Genomic DNA, 24597 nt, shown 5'->3' with positions numbered 1-24597 from the left:
AGTAATTCACCACATTTTAGGAATATGGGAGGAAATTCATATGATCATGTCACCACATGCAGGAAGATCATTTACCAAAACTCAATACCCATTCATGTTTTTAAAAAACTTGTAGCAAACTAAGAATACAAGGAAACCTCTGTAATCTAAGAAATAATAATAAAATAATGGTCATCAAGCATATTAATACTGAAGTATTTAAAGTTTGCCCACTAAGACTGGAAACAAGACAAAGATACCCCCCACATTACCAATTCAGTGTGTAAAAAATCTGGTTTAATTCTATGTACAACAAAATTAGAAATTAACTTTATAAAATAACACCATTTACAATATCATAAAATACCTAGGAAAAAAGCTGATGAAATATAAGATCTCTAATCTTATTAAAGATGATCTAAATAAATGGAGATCAAAATGAGAATTTAGATCTAAATAAAAATAAATAAAAACTGTATTTATTAACTAGAAGACTTAAATTTGTAAAAATGACAATTCTGCCAAATTTATCTGTAGAGTCAATATAATACCATCTGAAGTACCAGAACTGTATGCATATATAGAGGATGACTCTAGAATTTCTATGGAAATGAGGGTGGGAGGAGCTAAGAACTAGCACAATCATTGAAGAATAAAACAAAGCTGGAAGACTTAAACTACCAGATATTAAGACTTATAACTCTACAGAAATTAAGACAGAGATACAAAAGATGTAGAAAATTACAATACTGTATCATTTCTTTTGAATAAAGCTTAAGAACAGACACAACTAACAGAGATAGCATTCAGAATAGTGGTCATCCTTGGGTAATCACAGAGATCCCAGGAAACTAAGAGGACCAATAATGTTCTACTTTCTTGACTTGATACTGCTTATATGCTGTGCTCAGTTTGTGAACATTCATCAAGCTGTGCATTTATAATGTGCCCCCTTTTCTAGATGTATGTTGTACATCAATTAAAATTTTATTAAAACCATAAAAAAGAATTCTTCTTATATAACAGTCATCACCATAAATAGAGGTAGATCTTTTCTTTTCAGCTCTTTATCAACCATGCTGCTAGGAGTTATTAGTCACAGCAGTGCTATATTTTTCAAAGAAGTTAGCCATTATCTCTAGACCTTTCACGAGTCACTTTATGGCATCCTAAATCATTCCCAAGCAGTGTTACTACTTTTCTATAATCGTGTACCTCTTAACTGAGATGCCACTTTCCAGAACTGGTGTTCTATGTTCATATCATATTGAGAATTTTACAGATGATTCCGTGATATAGATCAGAATTTTCCTTGTTGAAATGGAGATTTTTTTTCCCCCTAGCATCTTGGCTTTACTGGTACCTTTTTTTGGCTTCTTCTCCATAGGTAATGATGAGGCAGTGGCTGATACCAACAGGCGTGTGGGTGGAGCTCTAGCAAGGAAGAGTGCTCTTAAAAACAGATTGAATGATGCCATTAAGCGACTACAAGCCACGGAGAGAGGTAAGGATCACAGACAAGAACTTAAGCTTCATCTGTTTATTCACTGGGATTAAAATAAAGCTTTGAAGAAGGAATACATGATTCCTTATCAGTCCTCTTATAAATAAATATTGTTTTCTGATGACAAAAGAAACCATGTTCATCACACACACACACACACACACACACACACACACACACTGAGAAAGAATTATAAAAGCTATAATCATACCATCTAGGGTGACCATTAAATTTGAGAGCATTTTCCTCCTATCTTGTGTGTGTGTGCACACATGTGCATGTGTGTTTTAATGGGATCATGCTGCTTATACTGTTTGGTAACCTACTTTCTTGTGGACATCATTCTTCATTAATAAGCATGCCCTAATCTGATTACTGGGTTTCTCTGGCCCTAATTGTTATATGCCGTGTCATTCTTATGGTACAAGTAGGGAGACCAACAAGCCAAATAGAGACACAAGAGCACTCATTTTGCCCAGTCTGGGACTACAGTGGCATCTTAAGAAGATGGGCTTGGGACCAGATGTGCCTTCCCTGGTATAGTGAAAGTTAACAGATACTGCTGGATGAGAGTATTTTACTACATGGAGCAAATCCAACTACTGTACCATAGTGCACCAAAACCCCAGCCAGGGGGGTATCTTCCATCGAGAATCCCTGTCATCAGCACCATTAGAGCTATGACATACTAGCCACTGGGCTGTGTTTTATGTACATTCTGTCATGTGGGAAAATATCACCATTGCCTTCAGATGAATGTGAACCCTGAGGCTTGTCAAGGTTTGGGAACTTGCTCCAAAAGGCACAGCTCCAAAAGGAAGCAGACCCAGGATTCAAAGCTACATCCGTCAGAGTTCAGATCATGTGAGGTCGAATTAAATATTTCTCCACTTAAACAAAAAGAAAGCCTCAACCTCACCTGAGTGATTTTGATTACAAAAGTAATACATGATTATTATAGAAAAATGAGAAAATACAGATAAGAAAAAAAAGCACAAAAGAAGAAAAACCTTTTATAATCTCGTTACCTAGGAAAAAACACTTTGCTGTAAACTTACATTATTTTTATTTTTATTTTTATTTTAAATATATAACTTTAATGAAAATAGAATGCCACTCTATATACTATTTGGAAACTTGCTTTTATTATTTAAAAATAAGTTTCCTTACTAATTTACTTCTGTACTAGAGCATCATTTTTATGGTAAAAGGTGCTCCACACAGAAGAAAGTGATATTTACAATGCATTTCAGACATAAACATATTATGACTTAAAATCTCATATGTGTTTTCTGTGGCTTTCTTGCAATGCCTCTAACCTGAAGAGATACTAATTACTTTTTTTTAATCTACTTCTAATTTGAAAATGTTTTCAGTGAGCTACATGATTTTAATAAGACTCTAGAGTCTTTCAAGCTCATTTTTTAATGCTACTTAACAACTTTCTTCTGCATCTAACTTACACTATAATTAGCATACATTTAAAGGTCTTTGTGCAGCTTAAAAACCCAAAAGCTCAGGTCTGTTTTATCCCAGTGATTGAATGGATGGTAATGTTCCCAACCAATGTCCTGCTTCTCTGCAAAGTGAATGTCCCTGTGCTCTGTGTGAAGGTGATGCTCAGCAGCGCCTGGGTCAGTCAAGGCTGATCACGGAGGAAGCTAACAAGACCACAGTGGAAGTCCAGCAGGCAGCCGCCCTGATGGCTCACAATCTGACCAGCTGGTCGCAAAATCTGCAGAATTTTGACTCTTCTGCTTACAACACTGCAGTGGCCTCTGCCAGAGATGCAGGTATCATGGTTTGCATCCAGTTGAGGAACTGACCATTAAGTGCAACACATCCGTTCGTTAAGAAGGCAGTTTGCTTCATTTGGGTTTTAGATTGGAATATTGTAGAAGTTAGCTTAGGAAAAAAGAAAAACTTTTGCTCAGTTCATCTATCAATATATGTATGTGTGTGTGCATAGGAGATATATATATGTCACACAAATAGACACTAGATAGATGGGTTAAGAATCATTGTTTTTCCGAATGAAGTAATGGCAGCACTGATATTTATCAATGTAAGTTTGATCCTTTGGGGAAGAACGTCAATCACAAAATATTGGTTTGCATTTTAGAAAAATATTTACTAAACTGCCTTGCTTTTTCCTTACCTGAGTAAAGCAGGTTATTACCAACAAGTACTGACTATGGCGAAACATAACGGAAGGTTCCCATTAAGAAGAACCATTTGTCCCTCTCTCTCTGTCCTTACCTCCCTCTCTATCTCTCCCTCTCTCTCTTTCTCTCAAAAATAAATAAACATTTTTTAAAAAAAATTTTTTTAAGAAATCTAAGACTTAACAGAATTAAGATAAAAAAAAAGAAAACCCACGTGATCATATCAATGAATACAGAAAAGGAATTTGACAATATTCGACATCATTTAATGATACAAAAAAAACCACACACACACACACACACACACACACACACACACACAAAAAAAAAAAAAAAAGAAGAACCATTTGGGGGCGCCTGGGTGGCTCAGTGGGTTGAGTGTCTCAGATTTCAGCTCAGGTCAACAGTTCTTGAGTTTGGGCCCTGAGGCGGGCTCTGTGCTGACAGCTCAGAGCCTGGAGCCTGCTTCAGATTCTGTGTCTCTCTCTGCCCCTTCCCCAGCTCGCTCGCTCTCTCTCTCTCTCTCTCTCTCCCCCTCTCCCTCTCTCTCAAAAATAAACATAGGGGCGCCTGGGTGGCTCAGTCGGTTGAGCATCTGACTCCGGCTCAGGTCATGATCTCGCAGTTCATGAGTTCGAGCCCTGCATTGGGCTCTGTGCTGACAGCTCAGAGCCTGGAGCCTGCTTCAGATTCTGTGTCTCTCTCTGCCCCTTCCCCAGCTCGCTCGCTCTCTCTCTCTCTCTCTCTCTCTCCCCCTCTCCCTCTCTCTCAAAAATAAACATAGGGGCGCCTGGGTGGCTCAGTCGGTTGAGCATCTGACTCCGGCTCAGGTCATGATCTCGCAGTTCATGAGTTCGAGCCCTGCATTGGGCTCTGTGCTGACAGCTCAGAGCCTGGATTCTGCTTCAGATTCTGTGTCTCCCTCTCTCTGCCCCTTCCCCACTCATGCACTGTCTCTCTCTGTCTCTCAAAAATGAATAAACGTTAAAAAAAATTTTTTAATAAACATTAAGAAGAACCATCTGTTAGCCAGCTTGAATACAGATGTATAGCAATGATAATGAAATATTCTGATATCTCCCTAATTTGTTTAGTTACACATAGATTAAAATCACATATTACTACATTTATTCTATCTCTTCTGCCTCTTAAATATCAATGTCTTTGTCATGACTAGAACTTTCGGTTCCCCAGCATGGCTTTGCAGAACATACTACCTTCACTTCCATCTGAGTTAAGAAACAACTTTACTAATCCACATATGAGCCGCCTGTCACTAGAAATTTTATTCCGGGTCACAAATATCCATTCCCATAACAGGAAGATAACTCTTTTATGTTCATCTTTTAAGTATATATGTCTTTTAAGTACATGGAGTAATTTCTCCATGTAACCACTCACTTAATTACTTTTAGAACTTGATCGCTAAAAGATTTGCCTACATGACACCCAACATTTGCATTTATAAAGATAGGGCCAAAGGAATATTTACTAAATCTGTGTTAAGTTTTTTTCCTCCTTCTTCAGTCCAATCCATGATTCCAGTAATCCAGAACTAGCATTAACTGAAATTGTTTCAGGCCTCCGTGTTTTCCTCAAACAGCATCTTGTGGTTCAAAGCAAAGTAAATGAAAGAGCATACCACAGTATGAGACCTTATAAAGACTCTAATAAAAGGTGACTCCCTTTCTCTGACAAAATTGAGGACAGGGAAACCCTGTTTTACATACATTTCCATACTCAAAATTTAATGTACTACAATAAATATACTTTATTACCTGTAATTTTTAAAGACTATTATACCATAAAATGGCTACTGTAGTCAGTAATCCAAACAACAAATATTAACCTCTGTATCAATCAATACAATAACATAAGTAAATTGCTATTATTTTACTTAATATGATAAAGATATTAATTGATATCATATTAATTATTATCATATTAATTATTAATTAATTGATTAATTATTATCATACTGATAATATGATATATTATTTACTTAATATGATGGAGAAGCACCTTACTTCCTAAATAGAGAAAAGAAACATCCTTGGTCCTCACTGACATATTCTCCTGAATCTGAATTTAGTTTGGTTCTAGTAAGAAGCTTACTCTTTTCCAGCTCTTAATGCTCAATGACCATGGCCCTGCTCTTAGCTGGCAAACACCCAAAAAATGTTCATTCTCTAGTACAGTGGTTCTCAAACCTTCATATGCTTCAGAATCACCTGGTCCTCACTCCCAGGGTTTCTAATTCAGCAGGTTTGCGTTGGAGCCCAAGAATTTGCATTTCTAACAGGTTCCTTGATGATGCCGATGCTGCTGGTCTGGGGAGCACACACTGAGAACCACTGGTCGAGTTCATGAAACCTTAGGGAAAGTTGTGTTTTAGGCTTCTCTCATCAAGCTGTATGCATATAATTTGTTCTCTTTTCGATGTGTATGTCATTCCTTAAAAAATAAATAAATAAATAAGCTACACAGTTAGTGTGATGTCCTTGTACCATCCCTTTTCTGGGCCCATAGACTCGGAAGACTCAATTTATCATTATTATTATTATTGATGATTAATTATTTTAACCGCTGTTTTAGTGAAATCACTATATAGAATAATCTTGCCCACCCTCACCTTGGCACGACTGCCACTTTTCTGGGTGCTACCTTGTTCCTTCCATCTAGCTCCACTTCCGCTTGGACCAGTGCAGCGGCAGTGTGATATGTGAACAGGCATCCTGGGGGATAGCCTCTTCCACCTCCTTGTGCCCAGCGTTCCTTGTGACCTGTTGTATCAGTTCAATTAGAAATGCAAGCAGAGGGGCGCCTGGGTGGCTCAGTCAGTTAAGTGTCCGACTCTTGATCTCATAGTTCATGGGTCCAACCCCTGCGCTGGGCTGGGGCTGGTAGCGCAGAACCTGCTTGGGATTCTCTCTGTCCCTCTCTCTCTGCCCCTCCCCTGCTCAGGTGCACACACACTCTCTCTCTCTCAAATCAATAAGTGAACTTAAAAAAAGAAAAAGAAATACAAGCAGAACCTGTGCTGTATAGCGTGCTGTATAGTGAAAGGAACACCTGTATATTTGTCATGGATCCTGCCCTTTAGAAATGTACGTTATGGGGCGCCCGGGTGGCTCAGTCGGTTAAGCGTCCGACTTCGGCTCAGGTCACGATCTTGCAGTTTGTGAGGTCGGGCTCTGTGCTGGCAGCTTGCTCACAGCCTGGAGCCTGCTTCAGATTCTGTCTCCCTTTCTCTCTGTCCCTCCCCCACTCACACTCTGTCTGTCTCTCCCAAAACTAAATAAGCATTAAAAAAAAAAAATTAGAAATGTAAGTTATAAGTCAGCTTACTTTCCATATAATTTTTAGACCGATATATATTATAAATGCCACGAAGTAGTAATCGCGTATGCGTTGGGCTTAACTATTCGTTTTGCAGGATTGCAAATAATTTCTTATAGTTCTAACAGAGGTAACCATGTGTTTGTTGTCTCTTCACCTGATACCTTAAATAAAGTTAATATTGGTTGATATAGTTGAGCTATTTCCTCAAGTGGTTAATTTTTATTAACTGCAGTAAGAAATTTGACAGAGGTTGTCCCTCAGCTCCTGGATCAGCTTCGCACCGTAGAACAGAAGCGGCCTGCAAGCAACGTTTCTGCCAGCATCCAGAGGATCCGGGAGCTTATTGCTCAGACCAGAAGCGTCGCCAGCAAGGTAACAGTGAAAGGCATCTTTGTCAGTCAGTCGGGGACAGCGAGAACATGAAACCGAACTGCCAGTCTCGAGGCAGCTTCCAGAGCCCGGAACCTTCCGACTGTATTGCCCAGCTCAGTCGTTCTAAGCTGCATCTGGATCTCTTCATTTGAATTGCATGAGGCGCTTTAAAAACTAAACCAATTCCTGGTCCCAACCTCAGAGCAATGCATCAGGCTCTCTAGAGGATGGGCTCAGCACCTGTATTTTTCAAAAACTTCCCAGTGATTCTTACGTGTAGCCAAGATTAAGGGCCACAGAATTAACTAGTCAACAAAGCTCATAGAGCAAAAGAAATCGAGTGGAACCAACCCCAATAGAAGACTCAATGTGTTATTGTTACTATTATTGATTATTTTAACAGCTGTCTTAGTGCAATCACTGTATAGAAAAATCTTGCCCATCTACCTCTTCAAGGAATTCTCAGGTACAACACTGATGATATGAAGCCTTTACTGACCTCCCCCCACAGGCTTCCCTGGGGAATCACAGACCACATAAACTGGACAATCGCAACGAAGACCCTGCCCCGAGATGCTTGCACAGAGGCAAAGAGGCAGCATCCTAATTAGAGCTGGTGGTGGAAGGCACATGCCCTGACACGGCCGTCAGCATTTTCAGTGTGGCAAGCGGGGCTTTTTTTTTTTTGGCCCTCTTTCTCATTTGTGCTTTATTAATGTATAGACCAGCATCATTTTTACAGCCAAATTATATGGTTTTATTTTCTCAATTGCGAATTGGCCTGATCAGACCATTGGCCCCTAAGTGCTGACAGAAAGGAGTACTGGAAATCAATTATTTTGTAATAGAGGAGATTAGTATTGGTCAATATATCCAACTTTTGAATGATATATGATAATTAGTCCCACCCCACAAATCGCCTTTTTTAGGTTCCTTGGAGAACCTTTGAAGAAAAGGTGATGGTGAAGAAATGGCATTTCCAAAGCTAGGTTTCTGTGATGGCTTTCTGATAATTTTGTTTAAATGGGGAAGAAGTTGGGGGCCTTAATCATCTAAAACCATTTTCTAAAGAGGCTTGGCAATGCCTTGGGGAGCCCAGTTGGCTCTTCAAAGTGAGACAATTTCTGTGCAGACGTATTTCCTTCTCAGACTCAATTTTGACAAAAAAAATTTTAATCCCATAAACTGATTGTTTATCAACATGATTGATTTGTATTCAACTAGCAACATAGGACAGCTGTACTGCAAGCACTTGGGAATATTATCTTGAACTTATTGAACATCAGTATTAACCAAATCAATATTAAATAATGGATATAAATACATCTAATTATTCAGAAATATTTGTATGACATGGTTATAAAAAGTCCATCCACTTCTGAATACTCAGAAAATCACCCTGAACCAGTTCAGCTTTTCCTATTGGGCCTCTCCATAGATTTCATCTACTGAATTATGCTTTGTTGTGATGCCTTTCTGAGGATCGTTATAAGAAATATCTTAACGAACTCATCATTACAGGAATGATAATGATAGAGCTGGGAGCTCAAAGTACTTTAGAGATATTATCTTATTTCATTCAGCAAAACTTTTGTCCTCACTTTACAGTTGAAGAGACTGCAGGTTAAGTGACTTGCTCGTGATTACATAGCTAGTAAGTGGCAGAGCCAGGTTTCAAGATCCCATTTAAGACTTCAAATCTGGGGGCACCTGGGTGGCTCAGTCGGTTAAGCGTCCGACTTCGGCTCAGGTCACGATCTCGCGGTCCGTGAGTTTGAGCCCCGCATTGGGCTCTGTGCTGACTGCTCAGAGCCTGGAACCTGTTTCAGATTCTGTGTCTCCCTCTCTCTCTGACCCTCCCTCGTTCATGCTCTCTCTCTGTCTCAAAAATAAATAAACGTTAAAAAAAATTAAAAAAAAAAAAGACTTCAAATCTGGGTGTAGACCCCTCCCAACTGTCCAGATGTGATCAAGTATGTTCCTTTTATGAAGCCCCTGAGGAGAAAGTCTTAGCCATGTTGGTACCCAAGATTAATTATACTTCTCCTGATCAATTAATTGTTAATGTTATGGGCCTTGCGAACAGCATAACTGACCAGGTATCCCATCAAGCTCTTTAGTTCACCCCAACCAAGTATGTAGTTCATTGTGGAAGTCGTATTTATTCTCGCCTTGGATCTGCTTTGTCACTTTCTTTGGCTCCCTTCCCTTCACCCCACTTTAAATTTAAACAACTATATTATAATCTGCCTCAACTCCTTTCTCCCACAAGGTGAGGACATAAGGGAACAAGGGCCAGGAGGGGAGTAGGGCTCAGAGAGCCCACAGGAGCTGAGGGGAGCCTGTTGGGAACCATGAGAGAGAGCTATGCCTATTTCTGCGGGGTATTTTTAACAGAATAATTGTGTAACTCCAGATCCAAGTCTCCATGATGTTCGATGGCCAGTCAGCAGTGGAGGTACACCCCAAAACCAGTATGGATGACTTAAAGACCTTCACGTCCCTGAGCCTGTACATGAAGCCTCCTCCCGTGAAGCAGCCAGAACTGGCGGGGGCTGCAGACCGGTTTATCCTGTACCTCGGAAGCAAACACGTAAGAGCACGACGTCTTAAAAGAGAGAACACAGTTAAAAGGAAAGATAGGTGCTCTTCTCTTGCCTTCAAACCAAAACTACCTATGCAAACAAATTGAATTCCCATTCTGGCATTAGCTCACTCTAATGCCAAGACTCGAGTAGTGATTTAAAGACAAGGAATTCCTTCCCTCTGTGGGATATTTCAGGGGCTGCTTCATTACCAGCTCCACACTGCTAACTGAACGTAGCATTTCAAAGACTTTCCCAACACAGAGGCCTGCCGTGTTTGATGCTGCACCTGCTCGAAGATGCACAGCAATAGGTATTGGCAGGCTGCGTTTTGTCCCTGGGTTAACCAGACACGATTAGCACACTCCCGGAAGGCATCAAATGTCCACAGGCCTGCAGTTGCCTGCTTGCCTGTCCAGGATGCCCTCGGACAAAAACACAGGGGGGCAGCAGACTCATGTAGCCACAGAAGGCTGGAAAGGAAGAGGCGCCCGCCTACCTAGCAGCAACCTTGTAATAACTCAGGCCAGACGTGCCTTGTATACAGCCAAGCATTTGAACTGCTGACTGTCCTTTAAAGACAAAATATGATATTCCTTCATACGAATTTTACTTACGTGACTTCTTGATGTTGCAGGCCAAAAAAGAATACATGGGTCTTGCAATCAAAAATGATAACCTGGTGTACATTTACAATTTGGGAACTAAGGATGTGGAGATTCCCCTGGACTCCAAACCCGTCAGTTCCTGGCCTGCTTACTTCAGCATTGTCAAGATTGAAAGGTAAAGTGAAGCCACAGCCCAGGGCTTACATGCAAATTTCGTTAAGAAATCTACCGAACGTGCACGAACACAGTCTTCCTGTCGATGTTTAAATAGCATTTTCTTCCCTCTATTGTTGCTTCTCTTTTTTTACATTATTCCTTTATTCCCTCCTAAATACTTTAGTGGAAAACAAAAGATTAGGGAAAAAATAGTCATTGTTTCTAAATAGCAATCAATATTAGAAGTTTTTGTCTTTTTTCCTCTTTCTATTGGTTGTTGACATTCTGTAAATGCATATGCATGTGACAAAATCAAATCACCAATTCTGCGATGAGGGAACATTAGCATTTTGATATTCAAAAAAACATATTTTCTACAAACGATCTGGCTAATAAAATGTGAAATTCTTTTACAGGGTAGGAAAACACGGAAAGGTGTTTTTAACAGTCCCAAGTCTAAGTAGCACTGCAGAGGAAAAGTTTATTAAAAAGGGAGAATTCGCAGGAGATGACTCCTTGCTGGATCTGGACCCCGAGGACACCGTGTTTTATGTTGGTGGAGTGCCTCCAAACTTCAAGGTAAGCTATCCAGCTATATTTGGAGTTATTAACAATCTATAATGATTGTTTTTAAAAATTCATAAAGTGGGGGTAGGCTGGAAATCTTGATACATCTTTTTTTTTTTGATGTTTCAAGTTTTTGTTTAAATTCTAGTTAACATATAGTGTAATATTAGTCTCAGGAGTAGAAGTCAGTGATTCATCCCTTACGTATAACACCCAGTGCTCCTCCCAGCAAGTGCCCTCCTTAATACCCATCATCCGTCTAGCCCATCCCCCCGACCTGGAAGTCTTGATATTTTAAGAAAGAACTTAGCTCAATGGGTGGTAAAATTCTGATCTAGAAATCTGTTATATAAATCTGGTCTCTACTACCCATATTTTCATAGCGTCAAATCCTTTCAAACTATAGATAGCTAACATTCATTTCATTCTGATAACAGGCGTATATGATTAATATTACCCCTACCCACCACTACAGAGTGTGTGTACCTTGTGGATTTGTACCTAGCCTTCAGGTTCACAGATCACACGTTCAACTCAGTTATCTCAACAAATAGAGACATGAAATAAAATGCTTGAGATGAGGGAAGGGATGGAACTAGGGGGGCGGGAGATATGAGATCTGGCGAAGGGAAGAAAAATCAAAGGCCCAGCCAGATAGGGAGTTGATGTAGGATTTCAATTCCAGGGCTACGACATACTGGTTATAGACACATTACCGAACATCTCCAAGAATTACTTTCCTTCTGTTTGTATCAGAACAGGAATATCTACCTCACAGAGCTGCTGTAAGAATTGATTTTGGTCACGAATTCACTGCTCAGTGTGTGACTGATACGTAGTATATACTCAGCAAATCCCATCCTCTCTGTTAAGATATGCACAGCTGAGGGGTGCCTGGGTGGCTCAGTCGGTTGAGCGTCCAACTTCAGCTTAGGTCGTGATCTCACGGTTCGTGGGTTCGAACCCTTTGTCAGGCTCTGTGCTGACAGCTCAGAGCCTGGAGCCTGCTTCAGATTCTGTGTCTCCCTCTCTCTCTGTCCCTCCCCCGCTCACTCTCTGTCTCTCAAAAATGAATAAACATTAAAAAAATTAAAATGAAAAAAATAAAAAAGATATGCACAACTGAAAAATCACTGTTTATCTAAATTATTGGCACAGAGTAGACACAGGTACGGAAAGATATTTTATCAATGGGTTGTTCCCCTTGACCTGCTGTTTCATTACCTGTTCTGCATCGTCTGCGTGACATATGATCACAGGGTAGTTGATTTGCTTTGTCTTGCACAGCTCCCTGCAAGCTTAAACCTGCCTGGCTTCGTCGGCTGCCTGGAATTGGCCACTTTGAATAATGATGTGATCAGCTTGTACAACTTCAAGCGCATCTATAACATGGATCCCTCCAAGTCAGTGCCCTGTGCCAGGTAAGAAAGTGTTAAGTGCACTGAAGCCTTTGATGGCCACGTGAGGGCAGCAAGTGAGACAAACATGGAACAATATCCAGGTTCTCAATGTTTTCTTTGGGGAAACTAGTTTTGAAACTGCGTAATAGTCATGCCCGCAAAAATCATTTCAGTTCTTCCCTATCACCGAGGAGCATGCGCAATTATGAAAAGTCTTAAGCAATTTGCAGCTTTGATTTAGGATTCCAGAGACTGGAGTTTCACTAGAAACTTCTGTTGTCTTAGCACATAGGGTAGAAAAGAAATCCATTGAAAACAATTCATGTAGGATAAAGATGTGATATATATTCATCTATAGATGTGTATATAATGGAATATGATCCAGCCATAAAAAAGAATGAGATCTTAACATTTGCCACAAAGTGGATGGAGCTAGAGTATATTATACTAAGCAAAATGAGGAGCACCTGGGTGGCTCAGTGGATTAAGCCTCCAACTCGTGATTTAGGCTCAGGTCATGATCTCAGGGTTCATGAGACTGAGCCCTGCATCAGGCTCTGCACTGATAGGCTCTCTTCCTCTCTCTGCCCCTCCCCCACTCACACACTCTCTTTCTCTCTCTCTCTCTCTCTCTCTCAAAATAAATAAACTTAAAAAAGAAAGAAAGAAAACAGGTGAGCATAGGGTAATGGAAAGAAAAATAAAATAAGCTAAAAACGGAAAGGGAGGCAAACCAGAAAACAGACTCTTAACTATAGAGAACAAATTGAGGGTTGCTGGAGGATAGTGGGTGGGGGGATGGGCTAAATGGGTGTTGGGCATTAAGGAGGGTACTTGTGATGAGCACTGGGTGTTACGTGTAAGTGATGAATCACTAAATTCTACTCCTGGGGCGCCTGGGTGGCGCAGTCGGTTAAGCGTCCGACTTCAGCCAGGTCACGATCTCGCGGTCCGTGAGTTCGAGCCCCGCGTCAGGCTCTGGGCTGATGGCTCGGAGCCTGGAGCCTGTTTCCGATTCTGTGTCTCCCTCTCTCTCTGCCCCTCCCCCGTTCATGCTCTGTCTCTCTCTGTCCCAAAAATAAATAAACGTTGAAAAAAAAAAATTAAAAAAAAAAAATTCTACTCCTGAAGCTAAAAATATAAAAAAAAATAAAATGATTCATTTAACTTCCCTATAAATATTTCTCTATGTCTCCCATGCAAACGTCGGGACTTCATTTATTTTTTTCAAGTTTTTTACTTAAATTCCAGTTAGTTAACATACAGTGTAATATCAGTCTCAGGTGTAGAATTTAGTGATTCATCACTCACATACAACATCGAGCACTCATCACAATAAGTGCCCTCCTTAATCCCTATCATGCCCCATTTAACCCATCCCCCTGCCCACCTCCCCTCCAGCAATGCTCAGTTTGTTCTCTATAGTTTTTTTTTTTTTAATTTTTTTTAACGTTTATTTATTTTTGAGACAGAGAGAGACAGAGCATGAACGGGGGAGGATCAGAGAGAGAGGGAGACACAGAATCTGAAGCAGGCTCCAGGCTCTGAGCGGTCAGCACAGCTGACAGACCGCGAGATCATGACCTGAGCCGAAGTCGGCCGCTTAACCGACTGAGCCACCCAGACGCCCCTGTTCTCTATAGTTAAGAGGCTCTTTTCTGGCTTGCTTCTCTCTTTCTCCCCTGCCCTCCTCCCCCCGCCCATGTTCATCTGTTTTATGTCTTAAATTCCACATTTTTAAATACTGTAAGGTCCATGGAAGATGTCATGACAATGGGTTCAAAGGGCCACACCTGAAAAGCGTAATACAAATGGTCGTGTTCCTCTGATCCTTGCGTTTTTATTTCAGAGATAAACTGGCCTTCACTCAGAGTCGGGCTGCCAGCTATTTCTTCGATGGCTCCAGTTATGCCGTGGTGAGGGATATCACAAGGAGAGGGAAGTTCGGTCAGGTGACTCGCTTTGACATAGAAGTTCGAACGCCAGCTGACAACGGCCTCGTGCTCCTGATGGTCAATGGGGTGAGAAAAATAAAAGTCCTTTATCTTCTCCTTTATTGCCTTTACTTTCTGCTCTGTATATTCCTAGGAACCTGCCCAGGTTGCGTGTGTCATGCCACCAAGCTGAAGGTTTAGGTTAGAAAGCAAAATTGGATTTCTTTTTCTTTAGGGAAGTGATGCCAGAAGTAAGTAAAAGCAGCCCTGAGATGCATTTCCGTGCACTACATTTTGGGTTGTATATTAAATATAGCCCCCTTTAATAAACTGGGGGATTTTGCAGAAAATCAGCACCAAGATCTAGGTGAATAGCGTGTCTGCAGAAGTTTAGCACTGACTTTACATTATATGCCTTAATCAATAAAAGTAAATAAATAAAATTGCATGCTTACTATAAATATATAGCATTTCTTTATTAACGATATACATGAAAGTATGTAATGATGTACGTTATTAATGATTATTATTAATAATAATCCATATTATTGTGGATATGTATTCAAAATGAGGAATAAAGACAATTTATATAAAGATAAAATAGTGAATGAAAATAAACACAATTTTAAAATAAAGATGAAATAAAATAAAATTGTGTTCTGTTTGTTAACGATACAAATATTATTGTTAATGGCAGTGTTAATAAAAACAATATAATTAGGGGCGCCTGGGTGGCGCAGTCGGTTAAGCGTCCGACTTCAGCCAGGTCACGATCTCACGGTCCGTGAGTTCGAGCCCCGCGTCGGGCTCTGGGCTGATGGCTGGGAGCCTGGAGCCTGTTTCCGATTCTGTGTCTCCCTCTCTCTCTGCCCCTCCCCCGTTCATGCTCTGTCTCTCTCTGTCCCAAAAATAAATAAACGTTGAAAAAAAAATTAAAAAAAAAAACAATATAATTAGATATGCTTATGTATTTTCGAAAGTCTCATTAATTCTTTGAGATAGAGTGACTCAAAAGTCTTGTCCTAAGTCCAATTTATTTCAATACTAAGTTTAATTGGATGTCGAAACTGAATGAGATACCTCAAAAATAAAAATATGTGTATCATTGGCTATGCTTACTAAATCATGATACCATTTTTTTTAAATTTTTTTTTCAACGTTTATTTATTTTTGGGACAGAGAGAGACAGAGCATGAACGGGGGAGGGGCAGGGAGAGAGGGAGACACAGAATCGGAAACAGGCTCCAGGCTCTGAGCCATCAGCTCAGAGCCTGACGCGGGGCTTGAACCCACGGACCGCGAGATCGTGACCTGGCTGAAGTCGGACGCTTAACCGACTGCGCCACCCAGGCACCCCCCATTTTTCAATCTCCTTCACTAATTGGCAAAAGCTGTCTTTGAATTTGGCTGGTACATTTCCATCTTTCCTGATGCCAATTCTTGCTAGCTAATCAGATCTTGCATCATTTTGTAAACTCAAACCAAAGAGTTTAAGACTATTAAAATCTTTAATTGAAAGATTTGTAAACAAGTTAGAAATTTCTTTCTAAAACTATCTTAATAGTGCAGATATGAGAGTTTTTATAGGTGGTACACATATTGTTTTCATCAACAAATTCACTTAACAACAGAAAACTTGGGGGGGGCACCTGGGTGGTTCAGTCAATTAAACGTCCAGTTCTTGATTTTGGCTCAGTCATGATCTCACAGTTTATGAGATCGAGCTCCTCATCAGGCTCCGAGCTGACAGCATGGAGCCTGCTTGATATTCTCTCTTGCTCTCTCTTTCTCTCTCTCTCTCTCTCTCTCTGCCCCTTCCTCACTCGCACTCTCTCACTCTCTCTCAAAATACACACATAAACTCAAAAAAATAGAAAAATTTCCAAATACGTTTTTTAAAAATCATCTCTCCAGAGTGCAACTTTCTTCAAAAATGTTACTTTCTCTTCAGAAATCTGTTGCATTCCTATATACTAACAGTGAAGCAGCAGAAAGAGAAATTAAGAAAACAATCTCATTTACAATTGAATCAAAAATAATAAAATATCTAGGAATAAACTTGACCAAAGAGGTGAACAACCTGTGCTCATAAAAACATTTATGAAAGAAATTGAAGACAACTTAGTGAAATGGGAAGGCATTCCATGCTCCTGGATAGGAAGAACAAATATTGTTAAACTGTCTATACTGCTCAAAGCAATCTACATATTTAATGTAATCCCTAGCAAAATACCGACAGCATTTTTCACAGAACTAGAACAAACAATCCTAATATTTGTATGGAACCAGAAAATACCCTGAATAGCCAAAGCAATCTTGAAAGGGCAAAGCGAACCTGGAGGCATCACAATTCCAGACTTCAAGTTATATTACAAAGCTGCATTGATCAAGATAGTATCCCACGATTATATGGTCGATCAATCTCAACAAAGGAGAAATGAATATACAATGGGAATAAGACAGTCTCTCCAACAAATGATGTTGGGAAAACTGGACAGCTACATGCAAAAGAATGAAACTGGACCACTTTCTTTCCCCATACACAAAAATAAACTCAAATTGGATTAATGACCTAAATGTGAGACCTGAAACCATAAAAATTCGAGAAGATAGCAAAAGTGGTAATGTCTCTGACATCCTCCATAGCAACATTTTTCTAGATGTGTTTTGTTTCCTGAGGCAAGGGAAATAAAAGCAAAAATAAACATTGGGACTACATTAACATAAAAAGCTTCTGCACAACAAAGGAAAAAAATCAATAAAACTAAAAGGCAACCTATGGAATGGGAGAAGATATTTGCAAACGACAGATCTTATAAAGGGTTAGTATCCAAAATATGTAAAGAACTGATCCAACTCAACACCTGAAAAACAAGTAATCTAATTAAAAAACAGGCAGAAGACACGAATAGACATTTCTCCAAAGATGACATCCAGATGGCCAAAAAACACATGAAAAGACGCTCAATGTCACTCATCATCAGGGAAGTGCAAACCAAAACTACAGTGAGAAAAAAAAAAACCTACAAAATATCACCTCCCACCCATCAGAATGACTAAAATTAAAAACACAAGAAACAATAAGTGTTGGCAAAGATGTGGAGAAAAAGGAATCCTATTGGTGGGAATGCAAGCTGGTGCAGCCACTGTGGAAAACAGTATGGAGGTTCCTCAAAAAAATTAAAAATAGAACTACCCTATGATCCAGTAATCACACTACTGGGTATTTACCCAAAAAATACAAAAACATGAATTCACAGGGATATATGCACCCCTATGTTTATAGTAGCATTATTTACAATAGCCAGATTATGGAAGTGGCCCAAGTGTCCATCGAGAGGTGCATGGATAAAGATGTGGTTTATATATACAATGGAATAAAATTCAACCTTAAAAACGAATGAAGGCTTGTCATTTGCAGCGACATGGATGGAGCTAGAGAGTATAATGCTAAGCAAAATAAGTTAGGGAAAGACAGATACCATATGATCTCATTCTGATGTGGAATTTAAGAAATAAAACAAATGAGCAAAAGGAAAAAAGAGAGAGACAGAGAGAGAGAGAAACCAGGAAACAGACTCTTAACTATAAAGAACAAACAGAGAGGAGGTGGGTGGCAGGATGGGTGATGAGGATCAAGGAGTGCGCTTGTGATGAGCACCGAGTGATGTATAGAATTGTTGAATCACTATATTGTATGCCTGAAACAATATAATACTGTTTGTTAACTACCCTGGAATTAAAATAAAAACTTCATAAATAACAAACATTTCCAAAAGCCACATTCTCATGCATTGTTATAATATTCCTCCCTTGAAATTACAGATAAAGTATTTTTTAAGTAACTAGTAAATTTCATACCACTGAAAGACATTTGTCATCAGAAATGAAGGTCAACACATTTAGAATAATTCATTTTATAAAGAAAATGATTTGCAAGAAGTAATCTGCAGACATCTGTGTCTCAAAAATATTTTCACATCACTGCATCCCCATAAAAAACCATTGTGGTTATTCTATTATTTAAGTCTTCTCACATGTAAATCCATGTACCAAGGCACACATAACCTGCAATAAACTGCAATAGGCTAAAAGCAAAGAAATGGGTGAGGGGCCACCGCCAGCCTTCAAGTGTAAATCTCTTCTCTCAAAGCCTCACATACCATGTGAGGTCCATGAAAATCTGTCCAAAGGACAAAATGAAGGTCCAGATCGATCCATGTATTAAATACTAAAAGTTATTTTTTTCCCTCTATTTTAGAGTTTATTTATTTTTTTTTTTAATTTTTTTTTTTCAACGTTTTTTATTTATTTTTGGGACAGAGAGAGACAGAGCATGAACGGGGGAGGGGCAGAGAGAGAGGGAGACACAGAATCAGAAACAGGCTCCAGGCTCCGAGCCATCAGCCCAGAGCCCGACGCGGGGCTCGAACTCACGGACCGTGAGATCGTGACCTGGCTGAAGTCGGACGCTTAACCGACTGCGCCACCCAGGCGCCCCTGGAGTTTTTTAAAATGAGCATAAACGGAATTTGAAATATTTTCTTTCTTTCCCCCAATGGATTGTTTTCCACATCCCAGAAGTATACAAACCCCACTCAGGAGATCACTTCCTGACAAATAGACACTTTACCGTAATACCTTACTTTTCAAATCCATTCAATTCTTCTGTATATAAGCTTCCAAAACAAGAAAGCCTGACCAGTAAATTATATGAGTGATACAGAATTATTTTTAGGGCCCAAGTGCGTAATAATTTCATATTTGTTTACATAAATCCAATGTTTCCAAATAATACAGAAATGTCCTTCTTTTTCTTATATCTGTATTTGCTGACAATTCTTTAAGATTTTTTACAGCAAACCTTGGGATTATTTTTCAGTATTACCAATGTTTCTCTTAAAATGAAATGCAATTACATTTGCTGGCCTGTTACAATTGCTGAAAGTTTCCAAGATTTTTAAAAAGTCAATCAGGTAAACTTAAATTTGCATTAATCTGTAAAGCGAGTAAGAAACAGGATGTGGTTGTTTCAAATTATGTATAATATTAACTCTTTAGCATATTAACATGAGACATTACTGCTGATATGGATGGAGTTGCGATTTTAATTTTATGGTACGAATGTCATTAGACTTCCTTAGTTTTCAGTTTCAATGATAAATATTAGTGTTACTTCTCAAATTCAGCTAAATCTACACTTTTATAACAGCAGATGCCCACATCTTATTAACTTCTTTCTCTCCACAGAGTATGTTCTTCAGCTTGGAAATGCGCAACGGTTACCTACATGTGTTCTATGACTTTGGATTTAGCAACGGCCCTGTGCATCTTGAGGACACGTTGAAGAAAGCTCAAATTAATGATGCCAAATACCATGAGGTACAATCATTGCAATCTGTGTTGTCTATTTTGTTTTGTTTTGTTTGTACTTAGACCTATTGATCTAATCAGAGGATCAAATGACATAGGTGGGAAAGTAACTAAACCGAGCACCTTCACATCTAAAGTTGTTTCGTCGAAGGGCCCCAACCACACAACTCCAGGATGACATTTGCTTTAAAAGAGTGAATGAGTTTGTCATATCGATGTTTCTAATAAAAGAGTCACTGAAAGATTCATTTTAATTGCTTCATTGACCAAAAGGCTCTTCTCAACGTTCAGTGTCTTGATTACAATGGCACCCCCATAGAATTCTTTTATACCTTTGTCGAAAATGCCAGAGTGTGGATGCAACGGCCATTTTTAAATTTATCCCTTGAGCACTACTAAATGTAAAAGGAGTAGATAGTAAGCAAATAGAGAATTTCCTTGTAAACCATTTATCCAGAACTTAGAAAACACTAACACGGATTTCCTTATAAAGAGAGCCCACAAGGAATACTTACTCCTTAATCTTGAAACAGTTATACAGTATACTGATAATATACTTCATCTATTTTCATTAGCAACTACTCTGAATCTACAATTGAGTAAAATGTATAAAGACATATCTTTTAAGTTGAACCAAAATGCAGAGAGTAGGAGGTGGTATTTCTCTTTTCAGTTCAAAGTCCATGGCTTTCATGAGGATGGTTTATGATAGAGGAATATTTAAACTATTTCTCTGGCTAGCATTTTTGCAGATTCATTAAATCTTTTCACGATGTCACACACAAAAAAAAAAGGTACCCGGTAACATACACTTTAGGGTCCAAAAGGTAGCTGTTAATAGTTTTTTCCTGAATCCCCTCAAAGGGGCAAAAGACAATACCTGGTCTCATGACAAAAGTATTTTTTGATCTAGCTTCTTCTTCATATGGAAACCTTTCTCCAGAAAATGTGAATTTCTGCTTATTTAAGTAAGACTTCCATATCTGTAAGAAAGAAAAATCTATTCCCCATTTTGTGAACAAACAAGCATGAGAACATGGAGTCCCAGCTGTTATAATCAGAATAATTAAAACATAGTAGTCTTCAAAAAGCTGATTATTTTTTAATGTTTATTTATTTGTTTACTTAGAGAGAGCACACACATGAGCAGGGGGAGGGATGGAGAGAGGAGAGAGAGAGAATCCTAAGCAGGCCCCATGCCATCAGTGTGGAGCCCCAGCACAATCCCACGAACCATGAGATCACGACCTGACCGAAACCAAGAGTCAGACACTTGACCTACTGAGCCACCCAGGCACCCCCAAAAAGTTCATTATTAAATAACGATCAGGACCTACTATATATTATTCCTCCTAGATCTCAATCATTTACCACAATGATAAGAAAATGATTTTGGTGGTTGACAGACGACATGTCAAGAGCATGGACAATGAAAAGATGAAAATACCTTTTACAGACATATACATTGGAGGGGCTCCCCCAGAAATTTTACAATCCAGGTAAGGTGGGGTTTTTTTGTTAAGTAGTTATTGTTTCTAACAATGTACTGGGCTGAGTATTCAACATCCAGAAGAGGTCTAGTAAAACTTTTAAAGCCCTCCCACTTGCTACTTCTACACACATGCACAGGCACATGCACACACATTCATGCACCCTCATGACCTTCTTAAATTAACATCTTCTAGATGTGATCTACAGGTTTCTTTAATTATTGTATTACTCTTACAACATAGTCTAAAGCAATATGTCTCATCTGCAGGAAGAAAGGCAGAGCATCTGTTCCTTTACTTTTGTTTTAGTCTTAAACCTCTTTGAACTTTCAAATAGCATCTGAGGATATGGAAATTTTTAAGCTTATCCAAGAGGTTATGAATCATGTATCATTACAATTTTATTCTCATGTATTTAAAAATTTAACTATCTCTTATTACAACCGAGTCATAGCATCAGACGCCCTTGAGACTGAGAGGCAACTTTAGAATATTCCAGTCCAATCATTCTCAATGCTGGTTCTCATTAGAATAACCTGGAGAACTTTTATGAACACTCTAGCTTGTGACCACTCTCCAGAAATTCTAATTAGTGTGGGATAAGGCCCCAACCTCAAGCTTCCTTTACAAATTAGATACCCTCTTAGCCCCTTCAGCCATGCCACATGGGACTTTTAACCATTGTGGTTGCCATTATATATCCACTGTTAGTTAGTATGGTCCTCTATTTGTGATCTTGATGGAGCAAAATGTGTTAGGGCTATTACTCCTTAGTTTGGCCAGTGTTCATCTAAAATACATTGAAGCCATTATAATTTGGTTAAAACTAGCTTCATAGTCATTCAATATTTAATAATATGTTAGGTATTAGGATTACAGTGTTGATCAAAATGCCATCCCTCATCTCAATGATAAAGGATTTCTTACTAGCCTATTAATCCAAAGCCTAACATTCACTAAGACATTTCTCTAGCCTTAGCTGATTGCATTGCAAAATAGCCAAGAAGATGAGTTCATGACCCAAGTGGATTAATGGAAGACTGAATACCTGGGTTCAAATCCTAACTTACCTCTTGTGACATTAAAAAACAAAAACAAAAACAAAACTTGATGTTTCTTAGTTTCATTTAATAGGTTAAACCATGTGAAGTTGCCAAGAGTTGACTATTTTTTACCTAAAATATGTCCATTTTTTACGGTTCAACCTATTAATCATCTACAAAAGGGAAATAATAGCATTTCCTTCTATCTCAATGAATTTTTATAAATATGGAATGAGCTAATGTAAGTTAAAGGATCTTGAAAATTATAAAAAGGTAAACAAATTGGCTTGATGAAGAATAAAGCCATTCTATAAATAAAGATTAGATATTACTACATGCTTATGGAAGAAGCCATGAGAATATGAACAATTAGAAAGCTATTAAAGTGAGTATAAATAAAATCAAATTTCATATCCCACATGTGCAGGGTAACATCACCATCATCATCATCATCATCATCATCATCATATCAGTGAAGACTAATTTTCTTTTTCAGGACCCTGAAAGCACACCTTCCCCTAGATATCAACTTCAGAGGATGCATGAAGGGTTTCCAGTTCCAAAAGAAAGATTTCAATTTATTAGAGCAGACGGAAACCCTGGGAGTTGGTTATGGATGCCCAGAAGACTCTCTCGTAAGTACCAAACAAAAGTTTTTTATTAAATAGACACACACACACACACACACACACACACACACACACACACACATCTTTTTTAATAATAAAAAATAAACAGACACAAAACTTATCATTCTCAAAAGCTGAAAAAGCTCTTTTCAGCTTCTCTGTGATTGTAGGTACATCTTGGGCTCCTTTCTGCCACCAGCAAAGAGAAGAATCATTAAGCTAGAAAGGCTTGTGGGAATTCCTCTATGACTTGTCCATTTGCTTCGGTTTTCAATGGGTTTCCAAAGCCCAGAGAGGCTGTGTAGGCATCTTTTCTCACTCAGGGTGGAGGATGTGCAGAAGCTGAAACCCCATCACACAGAAGGATGGTTAACATGTCTAAATTCCAGTATAATCCAGAAGTTAAAACATAAAATATTAATACTTCTCTGTTCTTGGATTGACTACAGAACACTTGAGCTCACCTTCTAAAGGTATTTCAAAAATAAAATAGGCAGAGGTTTAGTGACCCCAAGACCCAACTTATTTATCTCTGAAAAGGTCATCACCAACACATACACTAATGGACATGGATTAGTGTATGGTGTTTGGTGTGTGGGAAATTGACATTTTAAGCACTTGATAATTATCTCAAACCCTATATTCACTTTTTTTTGGCCACACAGATATCTCGCAGGGCATATTTCAGTGGACAGAGTTTCATTGCTTCCATTCAGAAAATATCTTTCTTCGATGGCTTTGAAGGAGGTTTCAATTTCCGAACGTTACAGCCAAATGGGTTACTATTTTATTATGCCTCAGGGGTACGTATTTGTTTTTCCCTACAGGAACTTCCTTCTGATACTTGTTTTGTCTGTTAACAGTACTATTTATGCACGTTAAAAGTGAATTGCAATTCAAATTAATTTTGACTGACATGAACACGCATAGAGTGCTGCATTTCAGACACTTTATAATTATATATAGTGCATACCAGAAGTTCTGAACCTAGGATTTATAGAGCCACCCCTCAGGAGCTTATGGAGAAAGTTCAGTGCGTCTATCGACCTAGGTCAGAAAAACTTAAGATTTTTTTAAAATTGTATTTTCTCAAACTAAAATTTAGCATTTTCTTCAATTACAAATGTTGGCAACAAACCACAGTAGTATTTGCAGAACCTGTTACTTTATCATTAATAGAAACAACAGGTATTTTTCATTTCACATTATAGTTCTCACAGATATCTCAAAATGTCATTTTTGGCCATTGCTACTTTTAAATTATGGTAGTTATTAGATCTGCTGATAGATTTTATAATTTAATGCTTTAATAAAGAAGTGCATGTATTACTATATCACAGATTTATTGTTTTAATATTTTGAAACTGTATCTCAATGTAATTGGTTTCCTTTGTATTCCTAGATGTTTTGTTTGATGCATTTTAAAATGTTATTTTTGAAGGGGCCTGTG

At 38.7% G+C, this 24597-nt stretch overlaps 1 protein-coding gene across 2 annotated transcripts in view; it reads left to right on the top strand.

The window, feature by feature from the left end:
- Positions 1 to 24597, top strand: part of LAMA4 (laminin subunit alpha 4) — a 142895-nt gene that overhangs the window by 96349 nt on the left and 21949 nt on the right. For both annotated transcript variants that reach the window (XM_030316187.1, XM_030316188.1), the window contains exons 16-27: positions 1367 to 1483; positions 3097 to 3276; positions 7223 to 7362; positions 9779 to 9955; positions 10585 to 10730; positions 11128 to 11290; positions 12566 to 12699; positions 14528 to 14699; positions 19863 to 19994; positions 21342 to 21484; positions 23015 to 23153; positions 23813 to 23950. In XM_030316187.1, coding sequence (XP_030172047.1) covers positions 1367 to 1483; positions 3097 to 3276; positions 7223 to 7362; positions 9779 to 9955; positions 10585 to 10730; positions 11128 to 11290; positions 12566 to 12699; positions 14528 to 14699; positions 19863 to 19994; positions 21342 to 21484; positions 23015 to 23153; positions 23813 to 23950 — 1781 coding nt within the window. The remainder of the gene's footprint in view (positions 1 to 1366; positions 1484 to 3096; positions 3277 to 7222; positions 7363 to 9778; positions 9956 to 10584; positions 10731 to 11127; positions 11291 to 12565; positions 12700 to 14527; positions 14700 to 19862; positions 19995 to 21341; positions 21485 to 23014; positions 23154 to 23812; positions 23951 to 24597) is intronic.

This window comes from Lynx canadensis, chromosome B2, assembly GCF_007474595.2.
Source record: "Lynx canadensis isolate LIC74 chromosome B2, mLynCan4.pri.v2, whole genome shotgun sequence".
In the NCBI taxonomy this organism is placed as follows: domain Eukaryota; kingdom Metazoa; phylum Chordata; class Mammalia; order Carnivora; family Felidae; genus Lynx; species Lynx canadensis.
The sequence above is the reverse complement of the archived record's forward strand: the minus strand, read 5'-3'. Positions and strand labels throughout refer to the sequence as shown.